At 42.1% G+C, this 27996-nt stretch overlaps 2 protein-coding genes across 2 annotated transcripts; both read right to left on the bottom strand.

Moving 5' to 3' along the window:
- Window positions 1-841: 841 nt before the first annotated feature.
- LOC106610075 (uncharacterized) lies at window positions 842-6920 on the bottom strand. The gene is made up of 3 exons (XM_045722610.2): window positions 6415-6920; window positions 5892-6022; window positions 842-3071 (listed from the first exon to the last, which is right to left on the bottom strand). The coding sequence occupies exons 1-3, from the start codon at window positions 6671-6673 to the stop codon at window positions 2658-2660; spliced, it is 804 nt and encodes a 267-aa protein (XP_045578566.2). The 5' UTR covers window positions 6674-6920; the 3' UTR covers window positions 842-2657.
- A 5076-nt stretch (window positions 6921-11996) lies between these two features.
- On the bottom strand, window positions 11997-26278 carry LOC106610087 (uncharacterized). Its single transcript, XM_014209246.3, has 6 exons — window positions 25772-26278; window positions 24017-24147; window positions 23661-23816; window positions 16796-16960; window positions 13525-13636; window positions 11997-13340 (listed from the first exon to the last, which is right to left on the bottom strand). Exons 1-6 carry the CDS (start codon window positions 26022-26024, stop codon window positions 12391-12393), a joined length of 1767 nt encoding a protein of 588 aa, XP_014064721.3. The 5' UTR covers window positions 26025-26278; the 3' UTR covers window positions 11997-12390.
- Window positions 26279-27996: the final 1718 nt, after the last annotated feature.

Below are 27996 nucleotides of genomic sequence, written 5' to 3'. Positions count from 1 at the left end.
ACTGTTACTGCAATACTGCCATCTGTAGGAAGATCATGAGAGTGCTTGACTTTAAGGTCGCTCTTATGCGCGTGTTTGTTCACCTCAATCTACATCAACATTTATAATTGGCTGATGCAGAACTTGTTCCAGGAAATAATCACTGTCATCTGGTGAGGTTAGCATAGGACTAACGTGTGGAAGGTTATCTGATGGGACCACCTACAATTTTGGGCTCCCGAGTTGCGCAGTGGTCTAAGGCACTGCTTCTCAATGCTAGAGGCGTCACTACAGGCCCGATCCCGGGCTGTATCACAACCGGCCGTGATCGGGAGTCCCATAGGGCGGGTTAGGGGAGGGTTTGACCGGGGTAGACAGTCATTGTAAAATAAGAATTTGTTCTTAAAGGACTTGCCTAGTTAAAAAAATTCAAAATAAACAATAACCTACTATCACGTGCCAGTAAATCAATGATGTTAATTAGCTAATGTGCAGAAACAGAGCAACTGTTGAAATTTAAACAGTTTCTAATGTTCACAAGTATGGCTCCGGAGTGTTTACCTATTCCCACTATGTTTGAGTCCTATACTGTAGTTACAGAATGACTTCATTGTTGTTAAACCCATCATGGTGGACATAAATATGATGTTGTGGGTAAAAATAAGTCAGCTATGATAAGTCAAAAGTCATCAGACAAACCTAACTAAACTATTTTGACATGTACAGTAGGTGTTTGTTAGTGTGTGGTTATGTGTAGGTATATTTAGTAAGTGTTTATTGGTTATAAAGCGCTGTTGGCTGTATGCAGAATAGTGTGAGATCAGATGTGATGTATACTAAAGAGAATCAATGAAAGTCTTAGAAAAGTCCCATTGTGTTTATTAAACAAACAAATGTTAAATACACCATATGAAAACCACACATACACACGTATCTCTGCGTACCTGGCAGACATCTCAGCTTGGATGTCTGCCCACCACCTCCAGCTCAACCTTGACAAGATGGAACAGCTCTTCCTCCCGGGGAAGGCCTGCCCCGCTCCAAGGTTCATGCTCTACAACATTCGTAAACTACGACCCTTACTCACACAAGTGGAGCAGGCCCTAATCCGAGCAGTTGTCATTTCCCATCTAGACTTCTGAAACTCTGTTGGATGGGCTCCCCTCTTGTGCCATCAAACCCCTGCAACCTATCTAGAACGCTGCAGCCCGCCTGGTGTTCAACCTTCCCAAGTTCTCCCATGTCACCCGCTCCTCGGCACACTCCACTGGCTTCCAGAAGAAGTTTGTATCCACTTCAAGACCATGATGGTTGCCTACAAAGCAGCAAGGTGAACTGCCCCTCCCTACCTTCAGGCTATGCTCAAACCCTACACCCCAATCCAAGCACTCCATTCTGCCACCTTTGGTCTCTTCACCGTCCCACCCTTACGAGTGGTCAGCTCTCGCTCAGACCAGTCAAAGCTCTTCTCTGTCCTGGCACCCCAATGATGGAACCAGCTTCCCCCTGAAGCTAAAACAGCAGAGTCGCTGTCAAAAAAGAATGTGTCTTCCTACTAGCACTGACTTTGCTGATAAGTACTTTATTTAGGGAAATGTACTTGCTACGACTGTGTTATGTGGTTGTTTAACCCAGCTTTCTTAAAATGAATGCATTAACTGTAATTCACTGTGGATAAGAGTGCCTGCTAAATTACTAAAATGTACATTTAAAATATGTCTCAATCTGTATGAACATCATATAGCCTACACAGTACAAACACAATATGTAACAGACTTTGTAGGCTTATATATGCCTTATATAGCACAATGTCTGGATGCATTATTCTACCCAGGAATATTCAACACTGAAATATGTTACTCTCACTATTCTAAATGCATCTGTGGATATTTTCTGCTGACAATGAAAATTAATCTTTGTCTATAATGCAGGATTTGATCTAAACGTCAAGCTATCGAGTGGAATGGCTTTTCTGCCTGTGCATCCTGAGGTAGCTCCTCTATGAGAACCTCTTCCTGCAGCGCATACAGGCGAACAGCCTTTTCCTGTGTGGACCTTCAGATGCATCTTTAGCGTGTTCTCGTGGGTGAACCTCTTCTGACACTGGGTACAGCTGAAGGATTCTCCCCTGTGTGGACCCTCTGGTGCCTCTTCAGGTTGCAGGCCTGGGCGAAGCGCATGTGACACTGTGTACAATTGAAGGTGAATCTCCACCTTCTGGGAGCTGCTGAAGCCTTTGTTACAGAACATGCAGAGGAACCGTTTCTCTTTACTATTGCCTGATGTGGCTCCCCCTCCCTGAGTCTGGGCTCTAGCCCTGTCGTTTGAGTTCAATACCTGATCGAAAAGGACACAGCCATGTGAATTGGAAGGCCCCATCGACGTGGACACTGGGTCTCGATCCCTGAGCGCGTGTAAAGGGGAGTGGGTCGCAACATTAGGATTTGTCTCTAAGCTTTCCCTGTACTCTAAGAAATCTCTGCCTTGTGAGTGTCCTTCTCCTAAGTGAGTCTTATCCACATTCCATGTGAGAGGAGCATCACCCTCCACTTTCACAGTCACTTCATCAATGACTATAACCTATCTTATCTAGGCACCCTTCATAGTACACACTACTACTGTACCGGTTCCAGTCCCCTCTAGACAGATCAGTCTCTGTCTCCAAACCCAAGGATATGTTACCAGGGTTCATCTCTGTAGTATAAGAACGCGTCACCTGAGTCTCGATGGGAATTAACTTGAACCGCCCTCGAGCTCAGGTTATCGTAAAGTAAATAATCTGAGCTGGGAACAGGAGGACAGCCCAGTCGCCCCAGCCCCTCTGGGTATGACCTGTGGTCAGATCCTGTGTGTAAAAGCCTTTGTGTTACAGTTAAAGTCTCTGTGTCGGGCTCTGACTTGAGAACGGCGTTCGGAGTTCCACTGACCTCCGTGATGCTGCGTCGGGTCCTGGGCTGGGGCGCAGTGGCGCTGAGGTCCTCCTCTGCTACATGGGACGCTCCAGTCTGGATGTCTTTGCTGTGCCGTGGGTCCTCCTCTCCTTCAGACCTCTCCAGCTTGACCCCAGGACTAGCAGCCTCTGCACCTGCAGACTGACACAAGAAAATAGGTTATTATTACCAGTAAATTAGTTTAACCTCACTAGGGTAGGGGGCAGCATTCGGAATTTTGGATGAAAAGCGTGCCCAAAGTAAACTGCCTGCTACTCAGGTCCAGAAGACTAGGATATGCATATAATTGGTAGATTTGGATAGAAAATACTCTAAAGTTTCCAAAACTGATATGGCAGGCAAAACCCTGAGGAAAATCCATCCAGGAAGTGCTATTATTTTGAAATGCCTGTTTTTCCATTGAAAGCCTATCCACCATACAAAGACTTATGAAGCAGTTCACGATCCCTATGGCTTCCACTACATGTGGCCAGTCTTTAGGCATTGTTTCAGGCTTTTACTCTGAAAAATGAGGGTAAAACACCACTTTCAATGAGAGGACAGTGGAAATTTCCAGACATGAGTCCTGCGCGTGACCGGGAGCATGCCTTTCTTGTTTCTCCTTTTCTATTGACGAAGCTTTTGTCCGATTGAAATATGATCGATTATTTATGACAAAAACAACCTGAGGATTGATTATAAACATCGTTTGACATGTTTCTACGAACTTTTATGGTACTTTTTAGATTTTTTCGTCTGTCTGTTGTGACCGCGCTTTGTTCCAATGGATTATTGAACAAAACGCACCAACAAAACGGAGGTTTTTGAATATAAAGAGGGACATTATCGAACAAAACGAACATTTATTGTGTAACATGGAGTCCTGGGAGTGCAATCATATGAAGAGCAAAGGTAAGTGAAAGATTTTATCGCTATTTCTGACTTTTGTTACTCCTCTTCTTGGCTGCTAACTGTTTGTAATGATTTGTCTGCTGGGCGCTGTTCTCAGATAATAGCATGATTTGCTTTCGCTGTAAAGCTTTTTTGAAATCTGACACAGCGGTTGGATTAACAAGAAGTTTATGTTTAAGCTGGTGTATAACATTTGTATCTTTTATGTATGTTTATTATGAGAATTTCTTTTTTGTTGAGTTTCACGCTCTGCAATTTCACCGAATGTTGTTTGAGACAGTGGATTACTGAACAAAAACGCGCTAACAAAACTGAGGATTTTGGATATAAAGAGGGACTTGATCGAACATTGGGTAACTGGGAGTTTTGTGAGTGTAACCATATGAAGATCATCAAAGGTAAGTGATTAATTTTCATCGCTATTTCTGACTTTTGTTACTCATCTACTTGGCTGATTACTGTTTGTAATGTTCTGTTCTCAGATAATCGCATGGTTTGCTTTCGCCGTAAAGTATTTTTGAAATCTGACACCGTGGTTGGATTAGCAAGAAGTTTATCTTTAAACCGATGTATAACACTTGTTTGTTTCATGAATTTTTATGAGTATTTCTGTTTTTGAATTTGGCGCTCTGCAATTTCACTGGACGTTGGCCACACCCCCTAGAGAGGTTCAAACAAATAATCTAAGGGCAAATAACTCACACAATGAAACAATGAATGCGCAAGAATTGGCGGGAGACAGCGGAGACTCACCTATATCTTTGCCACATACCCCTCCCTTCTTCTTGTCTCAACATTTTAAATTATGCTCAAGACACAATATCTCACACATTTTAGATGCTTTTCACTGACAGCTGCAACTCAATAATCAGCTAGGCCTATTGCCATGCACGCTGTCCAAATTGTGGGCTTCCCAAATAGGCATAGACCTACGAGCTTGTGTATAGACAGGAGTAATTATATTTATTTGCATTTACTCCCTATTGGACACACCACTATGCCATTAATCTCCTGTTCCATTGGTTTTCATTATCAACTTTCTTTCGTTGTCCAGAAGCCAAAGGCAGAATCCTAATCATATCTTTCTACGTAAGTTCGTAAAATAGATTTTCATCTCTGTCACATATGGAACTGCTATCAGGTGCGCTGCTTAGAATGGTGTTTTCCCACAAATTATTTTGGCCATTATTTGAAAATTGTTTTATTGTCTGCTTCATTACATGAGTTGCATGTTCTGATGCATTACCATAATCTACTGTTGAAGTCAGAAGTTTACACACACCTTAGCCAAATACATTTAAACTCAGTTTTTCACAATTCCTGACATTTAATCGTAGTAAAAATTCCCTGTCTTAGGATCACCCCTTTATTTTAAGAATGTGAAATTGCAGAATAATAGAGAGAATTATTTATTTCAGCTTTTATTTCATTTCTTTCAACACATTCCCAGTAGGTCAGAAGTTTACATACACTCAACTAGTACTTGGTAGCATTGCCTTTAAATTGTTTAACTTGGGTCAAACGTTTCGGGTAGCCTTCCACAAGCTTCCCACAATAAGTTGGGTGAATTTTGGCCCATTCCTCCTGACAGAGCTGGTGTAACTGAGTCAGGTTTGTAGGCATCCTTGCTTGCAAACGCTTTTTCAGTTCTGCCCACACATTTTCTATGGGATTGAGGTCAGGACTTTGTGATGGCCACTCCAATACCTTGACTTTGTTGCCACAACTTTGGAAGTATGCTTGGGGTCATTGTCCATTTGGAAGACCCATTTGAGACCAAGCTTTAACTTCCTGACAAGAAGTTAATCTTTAAACTGATGTATAACACTTGTATGTTTCATGGGTTTTTGAATTTGGCGCTATGCAATTTCACTGGACGTTGGCCAGGTGGGACGGTAGCGTCCCATCCCCCCTAGAGAGTTAATTGGATAACAATATCTAAGGGAAGTTTCACAAGCTCCCATATGTTAGATATAAGAATGTACATGTAAGCAAATTAATACCCTTTCTGAAATAAACGGGCCACATTTTATGTACAGTCATTTTTTTATGTTACACTGTGACACTAACCTCTATCACAATAACATGCTGGGTTGAGGTTCCACTCCCCTCATCAACAGTGATTGGTTGGTCATCTCCACACGCATTATGTGCGGCTGGCTTCACAAAGCTCCTGTGGCCTCGAGTGAGATGTCCTTCACCTGAGAGAGGGATTAGAGGAAATGGGTGGTTAAATTAGTTACGGTCAACGCTATATTGTAGACTATTGAAACTGTCTAGGATGGAAGGTAACACTTCTTGTAACTTCTATAACTATTTATTGTTCCATGCATATTATTTTAATTGAGTTTGACAACACGACATTCAGTAAATCAAGAATCTGGTTACAATATTATATAGAATATGATATTTTGTCTTTGTGCAAGAAGCCTGGTCAAATAAAATAAACATTTGCAAGATGGCAAGGTAAACAGGGTAAGTATTGCATACTATCCAAACACTGACCAAGATCCAATTCTGGGTCACACATCTGAACACATGCGCAGAGAGGAACCGGGCGGCAGCCTCGGCCTTCTGCTACATCAAAATGTACCTCTTGCCATTCCCCTATATCGGTCGAGGAGTTTCACACCACTGGGACGACTAGCGAGGACGCGCTCCCGTGCCATCTTCAATTCCAATAGCTGTAGTTTCCTCCGTAATCCCCTGTTTTCTTTATGGCTTTGAGTTATTTCCAAACGAACCACTGCATAGTCGTCGTCTACGATTTTACAGATCTCTGCCACGGCTGCATTAGCTAGTACCTCCATGATGGAGGCTATTTGTGTGTGAAAAACCATACAGTTAGCCATTGTTAGCTAACGTTAGCAGCTAGCTAGAAAACATATATCGTCCTGTCGATAACGCGAATTAAAGACTACCTGGTGTAAATATGTGATGCTGTGCAGTCGAGGGATTCATAGTGAGTTCCAGTGTGTTAATACACGTCTAAATAACAATAAAAACGCTAAATGTAAGATTTTTCTTGGTCAATGTTAACTTCCGTTTACACTGACGATTTTTATTTTAAATTCTTCCTCTGGTTTAATGGCTTTCGCAACAATTTCAAGTGCATGCCGCCACCTACTGTATGGGTGGATAAGTCAAACGATTAAAATAAATAAATAATTTAAGCTGTTTCAAAATCAACCTGCTTTTCTGTTAAAATCAAGCATTCTAATCAGGTCACTACACAGGGTCAGAAAAGAGCCTGGGAGGTCGTGCCATCTTCCAACGACAGCATCCTTGCCCGTGCTTCTACCGTGAAATATAGATGCCCCTAATACTTTTCAGCCACAGACAATGATTTATTGGACACTTGAACAATACAATTAATAACTGTGGCAATAAGCGCTACAAAATCCACCTTCACAATGACTGTATCTAGATCTCTTGACTGACGAGGAACATTCACTGTTGTAAATGTTGTGCATCCACTGCCATTCCACTGGCCACTTGCCCATTAGACTCTCTCCCCAGCTCCACATAGGAGATCTGCTGGACAGCCCTGATCCTTGACACCTCAACCTCTTTCACCCTAACAGGGCACTCATGGAAGTCGGGAATATGATGCCCACCGCAGTTGCAACATTTTACATTCAGACTCTTCAATAACATACACCTCCCGTCTGCAAACACTTGAAACGCGGGTTTTACACGAACGCTCTCATGACATTTCTTTTATTTATCCTAGGGGACTAAACTCTCAGGTGAAGTTAGTTTCTGATGAACAGTGGTGTAAAGTACCACTTAAGTAGTTTTGGGGGGTATCTGTACTTTACTATTTATATTTGACTACTTTTACTTTACTACATCCCTAAAGAAAATGTACGTTTTACTCCATAGATTTTCCGTGACAGTCAAATTACTCGTTACATTTTGAATCGCTAGCATGACAGGACAATTGTCAAATTCATGCACTTAACAAGAAAACATCCCTGGTCATCCCTGTTGCCTCTGATCTGGCGGACTCAGTAAACAGATGCTTCGTTTGTAAATTATGTTGGAGTGTGCCCCTGGTTTTCCGTAAATAAAAAACAGTAAAACAGTAAAATGGTGCCATCTGGTAAAGGGAATTTGAAATTATTTATATGTTTACTTTCAATACTTATGCATATTTGAGCTATTACATTTACTTTTGATACTTAAGTACATTTAAAACCAAATGCTTTGTTATTTTACTGGGTGACTTTTACTTGAGTAATTTTCTATCAAGGCATCTTTACTTTTAATGAAGTATGACAATTGCTTACTTTTTCCAACAGTGCTGATGAACTTTACCAAAGGTTTGGAGCCGAGACCAGGCTTTGTGGAATCTAGCTCCTACTACATCGATTCGCCCAAGCTCAATACTTTCAACAACAACAACAAAAAATATTAAACGCCCAACTTGTACGTATGTTTGTCCTCTGTAGTTCCGTGACTTTCTTTGTTTGCTGAAATCCATACTTTTTCATGTATATGTTAGCGGCAGTGCCCCTGTGACAACAATTTTGGACCCCCTTGTGGCCCCCCTAAATGTGGAGTATCAAATCATTTTTACATTACACATTTTTGCTATCATTCTTTTTTTACATCCATTATTAGACAGTGGCAACGATGATGATTATGAACATGGTCTTTTACCTGCTAATGCCTGCAATGTAGTGAAGAAAACAATATGACAACAATAATGTCTAATGTAACTAGCCCCTCTAACAGTACAACTGGCCCCAGCTTGGCCCCCCCAGTTGAAATGGTCTAGAACCGCCACTGCTTCTTGGGTAGATAATTTCGCGAGCCACAATGCACGCTCCTTTTGCTCTTTAGATATACAACTCCCGGTTATTGCCTGCATCCACTTTTCCCAGCGACCTTCTTCACCATCCTGACTTCAAAAGGGTTTCCCAAGTGAACATCCTCATCCCAAGAACTTACTCCAAAAAGAAACGATTGATCAGACTCATTTTCCACAATTTTAGCTCTTTTCGTTCCATTCTTAGACTTCACTGTTGTCCACTCATTCTTCTCAGTACTGTACTCGACGCACTTTCAGCTGTCTGGGCTAGGGGGCAGTATTTTCACGGCCGGATAAAAAACGTACCTGATTTAAACTGGTTACTACTCTTGCCCAGAAACGAGAATATGCATATTATTAGTAGATTTGGATAGAAAACACTAAAGTTTCTAAAACTGTTTGAATGGTGTCTGTGAGTATAACAGAACTCATATGGCAGGCAAAAACCTGAGAAGATTTCAAGTAGGAGGTGGCCTGTCTGCGATTTTGTAGTTCTCCTTTGTATAGTTGAATATTTACTTGGAATAGTAATTTGATTATTTTCTACTATATTCTTAGTTAACACACTTCTTTCAAAACGAGCCTGCTCTGAGCTTGAAATATACTGATGAATAGGTTTGATGTGTAATGTAATAAGCGATACCTTATTTCAAAGAACAGCCCGCATACCTTTTTATTTAACCACACCCTTTGCGCTGCTATGAGGTAAATCAACAAGATCATTGAAGAAAGCCGTTGGTGAGACGCTGGAGAGAGAGCGCAAGTCCTTTTGCTTGTCTATCGAAACTACAGTATCCGTGGGGTTACATTGGCTCTCTAAAGCCGCCAGAAAGCGGATTGGGGCGTCTCCTGTCTCTGGGCAAAGTATAGTAACTCAGTTTGTCAGTAGTCTGCCTGAGGACAAAGGGAATGGAAATGCACATTCACGAGACCTCGCCATTTTTTCTCTTCCTTTTGAATGAATACAGCATTGTCCGGTTGGAATATTATCGCTATTTTACGAGAAAAATACCATAAAAAATGATTTTAAACAGCGTTTGACATGCTTCTAAGTACGGTAATGGAACATTTTTAAATGTTTTGTCTCGAAATGCGGTCGCGCGTTACCCTTTGGATAGTGACCTGAACGCACGAACAAAACGGGGATATTTGCACATAACTATGGATTATTTGGAACAAAAACAACATTTGTTGTGGAAGTAGCAGTCCTGGGAGTGCATTCTGACGAAGAACAGCAAAGGTAATCCAATTTTTCTAATAGTAATTCTGAGTTTAGGTTGCCCCGACGTTGGCGGGTGTCAAATTAGCTAGCCGTGATGGCTGACCTATGTACTCAGAATATTGCAAAATGTGCTTTCGCCGAAAAGCTATTTTAAAATCTGACATAGCGATTGCATAAAGGAGTTCTGTATCTATAATTCTTAAAATAATTGTTATGTATTTTGTCAACGTTTATCATGAGTAATTTAGTAAATTCCCCGGAAGTTTTGGGTGGGAATGCTAGTTCTGAACATCAGATGCTAATGTAAAAAGCAGTATTTTGATATATGAACTTGATTGAACAAAACATGCATGTATTGTATAACATAATGTCCTAGGAGTGTCATCTGATGAAGATCATCAAAGGTTAGTGCTGTGGTTTGGGTTTTTGTGACATATATGCTTGCTTGAAAAATGGCTGTGTGACTATTTTTGGCTGGGTACTCTCCTGTCATAATCTAATGTTTTGCTTTCGCTGTAAAGCCTTTTTGAAATCGGACAATGTGGTTAGATTAACGAGAGTCTTATCTTTCAAATGGTGTAAAATAGTCGTATGTTTGAAATATTGAAATAATTGCATTTTTGAGGTATTTGTATTTCGCGCCACGCGATTCCACTGGCTGTTGAATAGAGTGGGACGCTAACGTCCCACCTAGCCCATAGCACTTGCGCTCTCTCTCCAGCGTCTCACCAACAGCTTTCTTCAATGATCTTGTTGATTTACCTCATAGCAGCGCAAAGGGTGTGGTTAAATAAAAAGGTATGCGGGCTGTTCTTTGAAATAAGGTATCGCTTATTACATTACACATCAAACCTATTCATCAGTATATTTCAAGCTCAGAGCAGGCTCGTTTTGAAAGAAGTGTGTTAACTAAGAATATAGTAGAAAATAATCAAATTACTATTCCAAGTAAATATTCAACTATACTTGTTCTAGCTTAGGTTCACTGTCTCTCTAAAAACAGGTATTTACACAAGCCTGTTTCAAATGATAAGTTAACAAAGGGTTAATGAGGAGTATGTGGTTAATTACCCCCTTACACTTCACATGATAACTATAATATGTCAGCGCTAAAGAATGGTTCCCAGACATCCCCTGCGTACATCAAGCCACACTGCTACAATTTCTCCCCATTGTGGACACTCCTATGTTTGATAAGGCTAGTCAGGAAAGAGAAGCTCTTGTAACATAGATTGCACTTGAAGGGCCTCTCCTCGGTGTGAACGGTCTGGCGCCTCTTCACATAGTTTGCCTCAGCAAAGCGCTTCCCACACTTAGCGCAGGCGTACAGGTTGACAGTAGCCTCCCATGTTGTGACCCAATGACACCAGAGGTAGAAGCAGGATCCACCACACTCAGGTGGTTAGTCTTTGAGCTCCTTCCTTGACCTCTAGCCATTGTTTGGGTGTTGTTGGGATTGTGTGCTGTGTTATAGGCTAGGTCCCTCTCATGGTGAACGCTCAACCTGACCCTGTCTGTATTTGTGGGGTAACCATGCACTGAGACTGTGAAGAGAATGTTCTGGGCTGCAGACTAGATCCCTGACTGGAACCTCTGTCTCTCTGATGACCACCAGGACTGAGGTTGTTCAGTCCATCTGTCCACTGGTTGTTCTTTGTGGTGGTGATGGAATCTCTGTCAATCGTGGTTGGGTCCTTGTTCTGACTCGGGAAGGAAAAGCGAAGGCTTCTGATCCAGGGCCAGGGATTTTGACCAGCCACTTCAGAGGCCCAGTCTCCCCCGCAAGCAACACCAGATATCAGCAGGTCCTCATGGACTGCAGACTGTAAACACATATTGTACAGAAAAGTATAAAGGTTTATATAAGAAAATCTTTTCTGTACACGCAAAGATGATATTTTAAAACCACAGTCAAGCCTATCTCTAACACTGTGATTCAAGAACCTAACAATATGGAGCCATTGGAGTTTATTATAAAAAACATACAAAAGTGTCAATTTAAGAATTAAGTATAATGTTTTGGTTTGACTGAGATGAGGGAAACTCAGTCCCTGCAATGACAAAAAAATAACCAAGTCAGTCAGCACAGAGTCAATGTTGTATTTCATTTCAACAAAATGGTCATACACTCACACAGTGAAGTACAGTACTTTTATTGTACAAAACGATACGTGACAAGTACAATAACTTTTCTCACTATGGTAACATAACCTTTTCTGTAAATCTGGTACAATCGTTTTGTTAAAATGAATTTTAGAATACTTTGGAAAAGGTTCAACATTACACACAGCTTCACTACTTCATGTCAAGTAAACTTAAGGCCCAATCATTTTCTCATTATAAAACATTTTCATCAAACTGGAAAAAAGTTGTTAGTCTTAATCAGTGAAACATTTTTACCGACACCATCACACCAACATATCATCTACTCTGTCTCATCATACTCATTCTTTCCTCAGTTCATCTCATCCAGTTCCCTACTACATCCTAAACCAACAGAATGAACTACAAACTAGTACTACATCACGTCACTATACATGGGCCGTGTGCATTTGCTGCTGGTGTATCCTGAGGTAGCTCCTCTCTGAGAACCTCTTCCCGCAGTGCGTACAGGCAAATGGCCTCTCCTCCATGTGGATCTTGAGGTGCACCTTCAGATGGTGCTGGTGGGAGAACCTCTTCTCACACTGGGTACAGCTGAATGGTTTCTCCCCTGTGTGGACTCTCTGGTGCCTCTTCAGGCTGGATGATTGTGAAAAACTGGCCCGGCACAGTTGGCAGCTGAAAGGTTTCTCCCCTGTGTGCATCCTCTTGTGGATCTCCACCTGCTTGCGGAAACTGAAGGCTTTCCCACAGAATGAACACGAGAAGCGCTTCTCTTTGCCACCAGATCTACTGATAGTGTTACTACTACTGTCATTTGTCAATGGGCTTGTGTAGCTATTTAGTGTTGAGGCACTGGCATTGTCTGAGGTCTGGTTTAACATTAGGAGAGTGTGAGGAGGATGAAGGCCAGGGAGTGTCTGTGTTGTCACAGGGTCCATGTTCCAGTTAATAGATCCTATAGAAGGCAGGCTGAAGGCAGCACCTGTTAGGGGGTTAACCTGAGGCCCCATCAGTCTCTCTGAATCACAACTATAGGAGCAGGATGGAGCATCGCTAGCCGAGTCTGTGACTGTTCCCATAAAGACAACTCCTCGCCCCTGCAGACCAAATCTACGCCTCACCCTGGTCTCAGCCAGTCTGTTGTCATGGAGACTAAGTTCAGTTGTTGTTTTGTGTTCGACTGTCTTTTTCTGGTTAACAGTGTTGTTCCCCAGCCCAGAGTTGAGGTCGCTGTCCCATCCACTGACCTCCACTATGTCGTGTCTGGTCCTGGCCTGCTCAGTGATGTTGTCCCCTGGGCCCTTGGCTGCACCCGTCTGGGTCTGGGAATCGAAGATGGCCGCCCAGTCTCCTCTGTTAGCCTCCTGCCAACCACCTATAGGAAGAGGTTACAAAATAGACTTTAAAAACTATTTTAGGGGGTCAATTACCTGGTCAAGTTCATACATTATAATGTGTAGTTTTTGTATGTAAACATACGTTGTGTTGATAGCCAGATGCATCACTATTCCCATTAAAGATCTATTACTGTATGAAGGCTATATGTATTTCTCCCTTACCTTGCTCCCCCATCTTTAGTCCACTCAGCAGATCAATGCTCTCTGGTCCGTCTACTATTGTCTCCTCTTTGACTAGCAGCAGATCAGGCTTCCCATCCTCCATGTCTACTGACTGTAAGAGATACAGAGTGAGAGGATGTTGGATCAAGAAATCTGATATGAGCATCCTGCTATGGAGCATCTTCTGATTGGGCAATGAGGGACTGCTATGAGTACTACGCAAAAACATATTAGTTAATTTTATACTATGCAAAGTTGATTTGATTACTTGACGTGCTGAGAAGAGACATTTTACTCATGCACTCATGGGTCAAAATAGAAGCTATGCATGAAGCCCCTATAGTCATAAGAGTCCCACCTAGTCGACAAATATTTAAGAGACCTCTCGAGCCGTCCTAGCCAGTTAAGATTTAGCAGCATCTGTCTTGGTAATAGCACCGAGTCAGTGGTTCCTGTGCCACATGCAATTACCTTCGAGTTGGTAGAAGAATGTGTTGATATTGCTATATCATCTTAACCTAGAGAAGGACTATAGTATGTTTCTGTGAAGGGCCCCTTCCCATTGTTAGCTCAGTGACCCGAACACCCCCCCCCCCCTCTTTTAACAAAGTCATACTTTGGCTATTGGAGCCATTTGTACTTTTTTTATTCATTAATGAAAAAAGCTCATAAGCTCAATAACTATTGTCTAAACCAGTTGTGGTGGTCCTTTTTGCCTATACTGATGTTTTTTTGTTATCCCTAGTTTTGCTTAACCATATTGTTTATTTTCCAATACCTAACATGTTCAACAGCCTCGACTAAACTGTGCCCCCTGTATATAGACTCGTTATTGTTATTTTGTGTTATTCTTTTTACTTTAGTTTATTTAGTAAATATTTTCTTAACTCTTTTTCTTAAAAACGGCATTGTTGGTTAAGGGCTTGTAAGTAAGCATTTCACCGTAAGGTCTACACCTGTTGTATTCAACGCATGTGACAAATACAATTTGATTTGATGTGTTCTACAAATTATACTAATGGTTTTACATCAATTATATTTACTGCAGATGAAATATGCTTGCCCTGACTTCCCAAGTGTTTTATTGTTTCCTATTCTGTATTTTACCACCAGGTGGCGACATTACCGATCACCCTAAAGACTAACCTGTATAATCTACCACACCCTCTCTTATAAGCACCACCTTTTATAAGGGACGGGCAACTCCAGTCCTCGGGGGCCAGAGTGGTGTCACACTTTTTCCCAATCCCTAGCAAACACAGCTGATTAAACTAATTGCATTCTAAACTGAAGATCGTGATTAGTTGATTATTGGAGTCCGGGGTGTTAGCTGGGGCAAAAGTATGACACCAATCAGGCCCCCGAGGACTGGATATGCACATCCCTGCCTTATATGATCTTGTCCTTTCCCTTTGTGTGATTATTCTGATGAAGGCCAAAACCTGAATCTTCTAACCTTGCTTCAATATATGATCAATCCATAAATAATCTAGACCTACATGGAACAGTAGGCCTATCTCTTGCACTTTTGACAATGGTTTCACATGAGGCCTATTTCACATGAAATGCCCAAATACTAATAACCACAAGGCTAATGAATAAACGGGGTTGGGGTCAATTCAATTTCAGTCAATTGAGAAAGTAAACCAAATTCCAATTCCACATTTTTCTCATTGAAAAGCATTGAAGAGGATTGGAATTGACCCAAACCCTGATAAATAAACACGCTTTTCTTTTGATTATTTAATTACCTACTGTACAAGATAGAGAAGACGCTCATTAAAAACGTTGCAAATGATGTGAAATAACCAATCGCGATGAGGTATCGCCAGCTTTGAACTCTATGGAGCTTACCAGTTTGTAGTCCTAAAAAAAAACAGAAATGAGTTACCTCTGGTTCATTCAGCCATTGTTACGGGTGAAATTAATGGGGAAAGATTGGGTTTTATGATAAACGCAGAAAATAAGGTCTGAGGTGAATCACCCCCGTAGAGTAGGGATGGGCAACTGATGACCCGCCCTCCTTTTGTAGGCCAGCGGAAAATAAAAATAAAAAACATCTTAAAAAAATGAAGGGACTCAGTCGGGGTCTCAACATACTGTTGAGAGTTAGAATAATAGAATACACAAGGTGCAATTTTGAAATGTGGTTGTGCCTCAGTCGTCACTCAAATAACCCATGTCAGCTAAACATTCATAGATTGGTAAGTTAGTCTAGAGGTTAGCTATCTAAACTTGTAGTAAGCATGGTCGAATGACCGGCGTGGTGCCCATTGATAATCAGTTATCATATTAAAAACTGCAAACATTTGCCACCACCCTATGGCAAAAGATGTAGAATTGCAGAAAACTTGCTTTAAAACAACAATGTTTAAAAATGTTTTGCTCGCAAGGTGGTGGTGGTGGGGGGGTTATGTGGGACCCACGAGCCACTGTGGCCCCTCATGATGAGTTCACCCCCCATTAAAGTCGCCCATTCCTGCTCTAGAGAGTATTGGATCACCAATGCGTCAATCTAAGTGACATCCATCAATTTAAACTAGAGATATCAGCGCCTCAATCCATCGCATGCGCTTGTCGCAGGACTGGTCTAAAGGTAATCCATATAAAAGTTTTGTGCCAACAAAAATTAGGGGTTAAATATGTGTCAAAAACATATATTTCCTGAGCTTTCGTATATCTCCTAGCTATAGTACAGACACTTCAAAACCTTATTCCTTATGATTTCTTTTTTTTACTGTATTTTTTGCCATTCAGGAATGTGTTATTCAATCCATTTCTATGGGCTATAGTGGTAAAGAATAATTTCTACATTTATCTGATTAATGTTCTTAAACATTTGTTTGATACCTAAAAAGGGTCCTAAAATTCAAAATCAAATAGCTAAATGATCTATGGTATGACCTTCTTAAAACAATTCCATGCATCAGCTTAGAACCCCCCCTCCAACAGCTTAGACTTTTAAGAATGAACAACTCTAAAGCAATTGCGTGTGGCTCAGCAACCAATGACTCAATGTATTTTACTATTATCAATACACCTGCTGGTAACTCTTAACGGTTAGGACAGCTCAAGAGGTCTCCTAAATATCTGTCAACGGTGTGACTCTTATGACTAAAGAGGCTTCATGCATAGCTTTTATTGTGACCCATTAGAGTAGGAGTGAGATCTCTCTATTCTCAGCACTTACGACCAATTTTCTACTCCGAGAGGCTTTGTGGAATACAGCCCAACCTAATACCATTCAGACAGTAGTTCACAGTGGTCTCACCTCAGTGAGACTGTGTGTGGTCTTGTGATCTTCAGCTGGTTCCTCTGTGGGTTCAGGAGGTGTTGTAGTCTGGTTGTCTTCCATGACCATGGTCCCCTCAGGGTTCCCCAGACTCTCCTCACACCCCTCCTCCTTCACCAGCAGCACCTCTGGACCGTCCTCCTCCTGGAAGAGACAAGTGATACAGATTACACAGACATACACTCCCTCAGGTACGTACACACAGATAAACACACTTTCAACATGGAGTGTTTACCCATCCTCACTACGTTTGAGTCCTATACTGTAGTTACAGAATGACTTAATTGTTGTTAAACCCACCATGGGACATAAATATGATGTTGTGGGTAAATATGAGTCAGCTATGATAAGTCAAAAGTCATCATCAGACAAACCCAACTAAACTATTTTGACGTGTACTGTAGGTGTTTGTTAGTGTGTGTAATACACCATATGAAAACCACAAATACACATGTATCTCTGTGTGCCTGGCAGACATCTCTGCTGGGATGTCGGTCCACGACCTCAAGCTCAACAAGACGAAGCTGCTCTTCCTCCCGGGGAAGGCCTGCCCGCTCCAAGACCGCTCCATCGTGGTTGACAACTCCACAGCGCCAAGAACCTTGGCGTGACCCTGGACAACACCCTGTCATTCTCTGCAAACATCAAATCAGTGACTCTCTCCTGCAGGTTCATGCTCTACAACAGTAGAGTACGACCCTTCCTCACACAGGAAGCAGTGCAGTTCCTGATCCAGGGACTTGTCATCTCCCGTCTAGACTACTGCAACTCTGTTGGCTTGGCTCCCTGCTTGTGCCATCAAACCCCTGCAATTTATCCAGAATGCCGCAGCCCCCCTGGTGTTCAACCTTCCCAAGTTCTCCGATGGGTTGTTCCATGTCATTTCTGCAAGCAATGACACCCACAATCTCAGATTGTTCTGAAATAGTTTCTGTAGTTAGAAACAAGATTAGCATTCCTGCAACATTATTTTGTCGAACTATAATTTCATCCCGAGAAATGAAGCTAATTGATTGCACCCAAATTTATATGAATCCTATAAATTAAAATGGCCAATTTGGGTGCAATCAATTAGTTTAATTTCTCAGAGATGTAACTGTATTTCAACAAAATAATGTTGCAGGAACGCTAATACTATCTGTATCTAACAACAGAAACGATTTCAGAACAATCTGAGATGGTGGGTGTCGAAATCCTCTATCTTGTGCTTTTTGAGGTGGAACGACCCCCATGTCACCCCGCTCCTCCTCCAGTCGAAGCTCCCAAGGGGAAGTGCCCCTCCCTACCTTCAGGCTGTGCTCAACCCGACACCCCACCTGAGGACACCGTTCTGCCTCTGGTCTCTTGGCCGTCCCACCACTATGGGGGATCAGATCCCGCTCAGCCCAGTCAAAGCTCTTCCCTGTCCTGACACGCCAATGGTGGTACCAGTCCCTGCTCATCTTCCGAAAACGTCTGAAACCCTTCCACTTGAAAGAGTATCTTAAATGAATCCCATTAAATAAATAAATTGTCTTCCTGCCAATGTTATAGTTTTGGGTTTTTATATTACTTTTTATTTCTATTCATTTTAAGATTTGTATTTGAAATTGTTTTTCAGATCTGATTTACTGGTTTTTATTTAGTTTAAGTTTTTTATGAAAAAATTATTTCATTTTTATATAATTAAGTTTCAGTTTTAGTTCTGGGGACAGAAAGTAACCTGTGTGTGGGAGGCTAACAGCCATTTATGTGTTGTATAGTTGTGTTTTTTTATGTCACTTCTTGCCACTATAGGGCAGTAATACATAAAGTGATGGGTCAGGTCATAGGTTAGGTTTAATGGGATAGTTCACCCAAATTACAAAATTAAACATTGCTTACAGGGCAAGGAAACCAGTCTATGGACAAGGTATGACGGCAATCTATGTATCTCAATGGGTGCGCTTCTCTGCTCATAGGTTGCTGACACCTTACAACACCTGGATAGGCATTTGACGTATCAGCTAACCACATCATAGTCGCGTTCCCCTGCTCAGACGTTGCAAGCATCGACCAATGGTTGTGCGTAGGGCTAACTATTATGGAATTTGGGGTAACAATTATTTGTCACGCAAATGGAAACAGTTGTCATAATTGTCATTTCTGTTCAAATGTTTTGCGCTTGTTGCATCATAATGCATCTGAGGGAAGACACAGTGGTGTACGAAATTACTGACACCCTTGATAAAAATGAGCAAAAAAATGACTGTATAAAATACAGTAAGTACATAATTCATTTACTGAGCTATATTGTATGCAAACAAATATATAGGGGTCAAAATTATTGACATCCCTGTTTTCAATACCTCACATTGCGAGGGTAATGGTACTGAGACTTTTTCTAAAACGTTTTATGAGATTGGAGAACACATTGGGAACGATCTTACACCATTCCTCCGTACAGAATCTTTCCAGATCCTTGATATCCTTCGTTTGTGCTTATGGACTGTCCTCTTCAAACCACAGGTATTCGATGGGATTTGAGTTCGGAGACAGATTCTGTGGTCAATCTTTGTGGATGTTGATGTGTGCTTTGGGTTATTGTCTTTCTAGAAGATCCATTTGAACTATCAGCCTCCTGGCAAAGGCAACCAGGTTTTTGGCTAAAAAGTCCTGGTTCTGGGTAAAGTTCCTGATGCCGTTGACCTTAACAAGGGCCCCAGGACCAGTGGAAGCAAAACAACCCCATAACAAAGATCGACCACCATATTTTACAGTAGGCATGGGGTTCTCATCTGCTTATGCATTCTCATTTCAACGCCAAACCCACCACTGGTGTGCATGGCCAAAGAGCTCAGTTCTTAATCAATGAAGACTTCTCTGAAAAGGTACGGCTCAAAAGAAAGGATCAGCTGCTACGACTCATTGAACAGCAAAAGAGAGGCAACATCGCATGCCTGAAGTACGACTAGCTGGTCATTCATCCTCTCCCCCTAGTAGGCCTACTGCAAGCAACTGTAGCCCACTGAGAGAATGCCAAGAGTGTGCAAAGCTGTCATCAAGACAAAGGGTGGCTAATTTGAAGAATTGTCTCTCTTTCGGTTACTACATGATTCCACATGTTATTTCAGAGTTTTGATCTCTTCACTATTATTCTACAATGTAGAAAATAGTTAAAAATATAAGAAAAACCCTTGAATGAGTAGGTGTGTCTAAAACTTTTGACCGGTACTGTATATTTCTTCCCAACCCACCATGGACAGCTCCAACACAATATTACAGTGGTTTGGGGAAAGTTTTTTAAAACAAATTCCTATGTCTCATCAGTATTCTTAGTGCTTGTTAGAGCATCGTGACCTGCTGTAGCACACCGGTCTAAGTAGCGTGCTCCGGCTGTACACCACTGATCGATTCCTTGAATTAATTTGACCTTTTTTTCCCCCGCCACTTTATTTTTTAAAATCTTTCTCCCCAACCTGCCATGGACAGCTCCAATACAATTTTACCTATTGAACATGGTGGTCTCCAGAACTGGGAGCACCACTTGCCCTTCGTTGACACTGACTGTGACACTACAGATGTTGAATCTTGGGGCCTCCCGAGTGGCGCAGCGGTCTAAGGCACTGCAGTGCTTGAGAGTTCACTACAGATCCGGTTCGATCACGGGCTGTGTCGCAGCCGGCTGCGACCGGGAGACCCATGAGGTGACGCACAATTGGCCCAGCATCGTCCGGGTTAGGTGAGGGTTTGGCCGGCTACGATGTCATTGTCCCATCGCGCTCTAGCGACTCCTGTGGCGGGCCAGGTGCATGCACGCTGACACAGTACGGTGTTTCCTCCGACACATTGGTGCGTCTGGCTTCCGGGTTAAGCAAGCAGTGTGTCAAGAAGCAGTGCGGCTTGGCAGGGTCGTGTTTCGGAGGACGCACGGCTCTCGACCTTAGCCTCTCCCGAGTCCGTACGGGAGTTGCAGTGATGGGACAAGACTAACTACCAATTAGATACCACGAAATTGGGGAGAAAAAGGGGTAAAAAGTACAAAATATATATTATAATAATAATGATAATAATTTAAAAAATAGGATCGTAATCTTTCGTCGCATGAGGAAATTTGAAGGATTTGAATATCTGAATAAATATTTAGATAAGCAGCTGGAAGCAGTTTGTATATACAATGCAGGATCGTACCTTAGGCTACGTGCAGGCAACAGCTCTTCTCATGTGGATTATAATAAAAGGATAAGTACGGGTTATATGTTGAAAGCAAGAAATAGGCAGAATACATAATTGATTACCTCAGTGCGGTCAATGATTTATACATACACTAGACGACTGTTTGGGGGCACTGTGTTGAAGCCACTGTGCCTCCATCTTGGAACTCCCCCACCATTGTAATATTTTGGAAGCTATATAAATGCATTTATTAATGTCCACATACATTTTTCCCACATGTATTTAATTACAGACACATTAATGCGAAATGTGTTATTATATTATGTGCACTAAACAAAAATAAGAAAATATGTAAAAACATTTTCCTTAAAGTATACTTTGAGATCACTTATGTTACTTTCCCCACTACAACAACAAAAATACTTAAATACATGTAATTTTGTCCTTTATTGAAATACTGTAGAATTCCATTCAATCCTATGGAGGACTGCTCCTACTGGGGGGTGAGTATCCATAACATTCTTAGTGTTTACTAGAGCATTGTGACCTGCCGTAGCGCAGTGGTCTAAGCAGAGCGCTCCCACTCCAAGCCTCATGAGTTGCATTTATTTCAATGTTTTCAAGAAGTAAAATGAATAGTATAATTTACACATCAGAGAAGTGTCTCGGCTCAACTAAATCGTCTTTGGGTAGGTTCAAATGCATAAACATCGACAGATTTACGAAATATTATCAACACCAAAGACCATAGCTAATTTGACAATAGCCCAACTGTAAAACGTGGGTCAGCATCCACACTGGAGGAAAGTTTATCGTTCTACAGTAGGCCAACATCTGTCAATCAACTGATGGTCCGGAAGCAAATTGACCATTCATTTTCACTCAAACATCATTTTAAGCTTTGTTCTACTGTTGACAGTTAGCTGACTTCGGGATTGTATATATCAATTTGCTCTACTTAAATACACTACATGACCAAAAATATGTGGCACCTGCTCGTCGAACATCTCATTCCAAAATCATGGGCATTAATATGGTCCCCCCTTTGCTGCTATAACAGCCTCCAGTCTTCTGGGAAGGCTTTCCACTAGATGATGGAACATTTCTGCAGGGACTTGCTTCCATTCAGCCACAAGAGCATTAGTGAGGTCGGCACTGATGTTGGGCGATTAGGCCTGGCTCGCAGTCGGCGTTTAAATTCATCCCAAAGGTGTTCGATGGGGTTGAGGTCAGGGCTCTGTGCAGGCCAGTCAAATTCTTCCACACTGATCTTGATAAGCCATTTCTGTATGACCCTCGCTTTGTGCACAGGGGCATTGTCATGCTGAAACATGAAAATGCACCCGTCACTAGTCTCAACTAAAAATCTGCATGAACTTAATAAACTGCATACATTTTCTCATAAAAAATATGTTGGGGAAAAAAATAGAGTAGTTGAACGTAAGTAATGAAACAGGCATTTGTGAACGTCATATAGTCTACACAGTACAAACACAATATGTAACAGACATTTTAGGCTTATATTTCACACAATGTCTGGATGCAATATTCTACCCAGGAATACTCAACACTGTTAGTCTTAATCTCATTATTCCAAATGCATATGTGGATGTTTTCTGATGACAACAATGAAAATGCATCTTTGTCTTTAATGCAGAGTTTGATCTAAACGTCAGAAGCTATTGAGTGGAATGGTTACTTTCCATGTTATAGAGTGGAATGTTTTTTCTGCTGGTGTATCCTGAGGTATCTCCTCTCTGAGAATCTCTTCCATCTATCCCATGTGGACCTTCAGGTGCATCTTCAGCTGTTCCTGGCGGGAGAACCTCTTCTCACACTGGGGGCAGCTGTAGGGTTTCTCCCCTGTGTGGACCATCTGGTGCCTCTTCAGGTGACCAGCCTGGGCAAAGCACATGTGACACTGGCTACAGCTGAAGGGTTTCTCCCCTGTGTGGACCCTCTGGTGGATCTCCACCTTCTGGGGGCTGCTGAAGCCTTTGTTACAGAACATGCAGAGGAACCGTTTCTCTTTACTATTGCCTGATGTTGCTCTCCCTCCCCGAGCGTTGGCTCTTTGGTCGTTTGAGTTCAATACCTGATCGAAAAGGATGCGGCCGAGTGAATCGGAAGGTGCCATCGTCGTGGACACTGGGTCGCGATCCCTGAACCCGTGTAACGGGGAGTGGGTGACAATATTTGTATTTGTCTCTAAGCTTTCTCTGTAATGTAAGAAATCTCTGCCCTGTGAGTGTCTGTCTCCTAGGTGACTATCTGCATTCCATGTTGGAGGAGTGTCGCCCTCCACTTTCACAGTCACCTCATCTACAACTATAACCTCCCCTTTCTTATCTAGGCATCCTTCAGAGTATACACTACTACTGTACTGGTTCCAGTCCCCTCTAGACAGATCATTCTGTGTCTCTAAACCCAAGGGAATGTTGACAGGGTCCATCTCTGTAGTGTAAGAATAAGACAGATCATCAACACCAGTGTCTAATGTGTCACCATCCCCATTTCCACAGGAATGAACCATCCTCTGGCTCTGGTGAAATACAGGTAAGTACTCTGAGTCTGGAGCAGGACAGCCCAGTGTCCCAAGCCCCAGTCTGTCTGGGTCTGATCTGTGGTCAGTTGCTGTGTGTAAGAGCCTGTGTGTTACAGTTAAAGTCTCTGTATCTGACTTGAGGATGGCGTTCGGCGTTCCACTGACCTCCGTGATGCTGCGTCGGGCGACGGTGGTGGGGACCTCCGCGGCTACAGGGGATGCTCCAGTCACTCCAGTCTGGATGTCTCTACTGTGTTGTGGGTCCTCTACTTCAGTGCAATCCTGCTTGACTCCAGGACCTGCAGCCTCTGCATCTGCAGACTGACACATGAAGAGCGGAGGTTATTACCGATACATGACTGAAATTGGATAACACTGTCATAGTGAAGTCTCACAAGCTCCTCTATGGCAGATAAATAAGGATGTACATGTAAGCAAGTGAATAGCTGAGGGGAGCTTTTCTGAAATAAACTAAACACATTTGATGTACTGTAATTTTTATGTAACACTATTACACTAACCTCTATCATGGTAACGTGTTGGGTTGAGGTTCCACTCCCCTCATCAACAGTGATTGGTTGATCATCTCTCCACGTATTGTATCGCGCTGATTTCACAAAGCTCCTGTGGCCTCCAGTGAGATGTCCTTCACCTAAGAGAGTGATTGGGAGAAAGTGGTGGTTAGGTACTGTCAATGCTGAACACTATATTGTACAATATTGACAGTTTTGACACTGTCTAGAATTGGCCAGGATGACTTTGCATAACTTCTTTACATCCGATTTATAGATTTATTATGTTCCTTGCGTCATTCTTTTCATTGTAAATAATAGGAAATTCAGTAAATCAAGAATCTGGTTAGAATATGATAAAGTCTTTGTGCAAGATAGCTAGCTATGTAATCAGGGGCATTACTGCATATGATCCAAAAACTGACCAACCCCAGTCAGGGCCGGATTAATGCAGGGGCTTACTGAGGATGAAGCCCCTAGGCCCAGACCCGTGGTGGACCAACAGACAGCAAAAATGTTTTTTTTTTTTTTACTGCAACCGTCAACTACAGGAGGATTCAGGAGCCCGCTCTTAATGAGTGTAGACAGCCTGCTACCGCTCTGCTAATCATCAGATGGGGGGGGGGGGGGGGGGGGGCACGTGGGTGCCTTGATTGGGTAGCTGATTAATAAAATAACCTGCATAATAAATAAATGTGACTGGCCAATTGTGTGAGTCAGGGACTGGGACCAAGAAGCAAATGTATTTATTTGTTATCCAACCACAGGAGCCGCTCTCAATGTTCAAAACACAACAGAGAGCATAATTTAGCCACAGAGGCTCAATAGTTTCAAAAAAATAACTGGATTAAATTTGATCACAAGCACATACAGGTAAACTGCCAAAACAAAGGAAACACCAACATAAAGTGTGTAAAAAAGGGTGTTGGGCCATCATGAGCTGCCAGAATGGCTTCAATGCACCTTAGATTCAAGAAGTGGATTTAAACCACTCATGACTTGAATGGGAACTGCCATCTATGATTATATTTCTATGGTTGGTTGTGGCTGTCCTTTGGCCTTTTGCTAATTTCAAAATACAATCGCGGGGAAAAAAATATGTAAAGCAAACACCTACCACTGAAAAGAGAAGACTAATATGTCTGTAGAACCAATATAAACTTTTTTTTCTCAACAACGCCCAATTTTTTTGCTAACAGTTTTTCTAAGTAGCTCATCTTGTTTTTCTAAGTAGCTCATCTTGAGATGTGTTCCTCTTGGCAATTGCCTATCTGCCATCACTGTGAGTAGTAGCCTATGGCTTCATCTTCATCATTAGGTGAGCCTGGGCAATTTTTTGGTTCGAATTCAAGACCAGATTTATCTCTGTCTGTGTAGCCACTCATTTCGGTCATTTATGTGATATTAAAAACGATTTAGCTAATGTATTTTGTCATGTAAATGAAGTAGAATTGCGTGAAATTTGTTTTTAAAAAGGCAACAACAAAAAAGACCATACTTACAAATGTGTAGAAATCCTAAAAACTGTAGCCTATGCCACATCACAAATGTTATTATGGCTTTATTATAATGATGCCTTTCCTTCCACATAAAACGAATTGCATCTTGGTGCACGGATTTGTTTACAAAAAAACATGGTGTGCCGAACGGGGTGTCTATAACAATAATAAAAAAAGATATCTAAATCTATCCCTGAGCCTAATTCTAGGTAACACACGGGCAGCGGTGAACAGGGCGACAGCCCCCGCCTATTGCAAATTGTACCTCTTGGCATTCCTCTGTATCGGTCGAGGATCTTGACACTATTGGTCCCTTCTGCGCGCTCCCGTGCCACCTTCAGTTCCAGTAGCTGTAGTTTCCTCCGCAAAGCCCTGTTTTCTTTCTGGCTTTGAGTTATTTCCAAACGAAACACTGCATAGTCGTCGTCTACGAGTTTACAGATGTCTGCCACAGCTGCATTCGCTAGCACCTCCATAATGGAGGCTATTTGAGTGTGAAAAACCATACAGTTAGCCATTGTTAGCAGCTAGCTAGCGTTACCTAGATAACATTTATCAACCAAGTCCCGTCTCCAACTCGAATTAAACACCACCTTGTAAGTGTGTGATGCTGCGCAGTTAAATTAGATAACACCCTGAGTTCCAGGGTGTTAATAAACGTCTAAATAACAATAAAAACGCCAACGTGTAAATTGTTCAGTCACTGTTCACTTCAGTTTACTTCTTCTTCGTGTGAATTTCCGTCAGACTTAACGCTGTGTTGCGTTTTGCTGCCCTCTGCAGGGCGGATTGCACATTGGTCACAAGAAAATAGAAAAATTCAGCGCAGAATTGTATTAGTGGAAAACAAGACTGTTCTCAGGGCAGGCCTGGTTGTAGTTAGATATTTTCGAGTAGGGTCTAGGATAATTTGAGCATTTTAGCTAACCCTTTCCTTAACTACAGGATCAGTGTCCCACCCGCGGGACAGTTGAGCTAACGTAGGCTAATGTGATTAGCATGAGGTTGTAAGTAACAAAAATAATCCCAGGACATAGACATCTGATATGGACAGGAAGCTTAAATTCGTGTTAATCTAACTGCACTGTCCAATTTACAGTAGCTATTAGGCATATTTGGGCACATTTGGGCAGATTTGAACAGATATGCAATGGTTCATTGGATCAGTCTAAAACTTTGCAGATACACTGCTGCCATCTAGTGGCCAAAATCTAAATCGTGCCTGGCCTGGAATAATACACTATGGCCTTTCTCCTGCATTTCAAAGATGATGGTAGCAAAACAAATACAAAAAAACACGTTATTTTCTTTGTATTATCTTTTACCAGATCTAATGTGTTATATTCTCCTACATTAATTTAACATTTCCACAAACTTCAAAGTGTTTCCTTTCAAATGGTATCAAGAATATGCATATCCTTGCTTCAGGTCCTGAGCTACGGGCAGTTAGATTTGGGTATGTCATTTTAGGTGAAAATTGAAAAAAGGGTTGGATCCTTAAGAGGTTTTAACCTTAACATAACTCTCCTAACCTGCTGCGTAAATTATCCTAACCTGCTATGAAAAGTAACTTAGTCACCGGTAGACCTACCCTGAAGGCAGTGTGAGTATCCACTAAAGCTGCAGATTATGCGCGCTGACGCCACGTGGTCTGCGAACCTCAAATGGTATGTGTGCGCACAACCTGTAGACGTTCCTGAAGTCCCACACGGAGATGGAAGTCATCATGTTGGAGGACCGGGCGAGGAAGAGGGTGGATGGCAAGAAGAATTGAAGGAGCAAGAATGGCACGAGGTGCAAACCCCAACCGACTGCGAAATACAAGCTGAGTACTTTCTCCTTTGGGTCAAGTACAGGAGAGAAAAATGCATGTTATGCGTCAGAAGACCCTGAGTAGTCACGGATAGTGAATTTGAAATTGATCCTGACAAAAGTGAGGAGAAATAACTTGGGTCGTCAGGTGAGGTGAAGGCTTCCGAGCCTCACCCTAATGATCAAGCCTGGACTGCTGAGGAGTGACAGACTCCATCCTAGCTGGGGGGTGCTCTCATCTTATCTATGAACATAGACAGGGCTCTAACTCCTCTTGCTCCACAATGAGATAGGATGCAGACCAGGCAGCACGCTGTTAGCCAGCCTGCCAGCTTAGTGGAGTCTGCCACTAGCAGTCAGTGGAGTCAGCTCAGCTATCCCCATTGAGACCGTGTCTGTGCCTCGATCTAGGATGGGCAAAACTATACATGGCGGTGTTCGCTTTAGTAATCTCACTGGAATAAAAACCTCCTCCATTCCTGCCATTATTGAAAGAGATTGTGATACCTAACATCTCACAATAGGACTACTTAATGTTAGATCCCTCACTTCCAAGGCAGTTATAGTCAATGAATGAACGAATCTTCATGTGATTGGCCTGACTGAAACATGGCTTAAGCCTGATGAATTTACTGTGTTAAATGAGGACTCTTCTCCTGGTTACACTAGTGACCATAC

This window comes from Salmo salar, chromosome 08 (genome assembly GCF_965601325.2).
Source record: "Salmo salar chromosome 08, fSalSal1, whole genome shotgun sequence".
NCBI lineage: Eukaryota > Metazoa > Chordata > Actinopteri > Salmoniformes > Salmonidae > Salmo > Salmo salar.
Note: the sequence above shows the minus strand (reverse complement) of the source record. Positions and strands in the feature narration are given on the sequence as shown.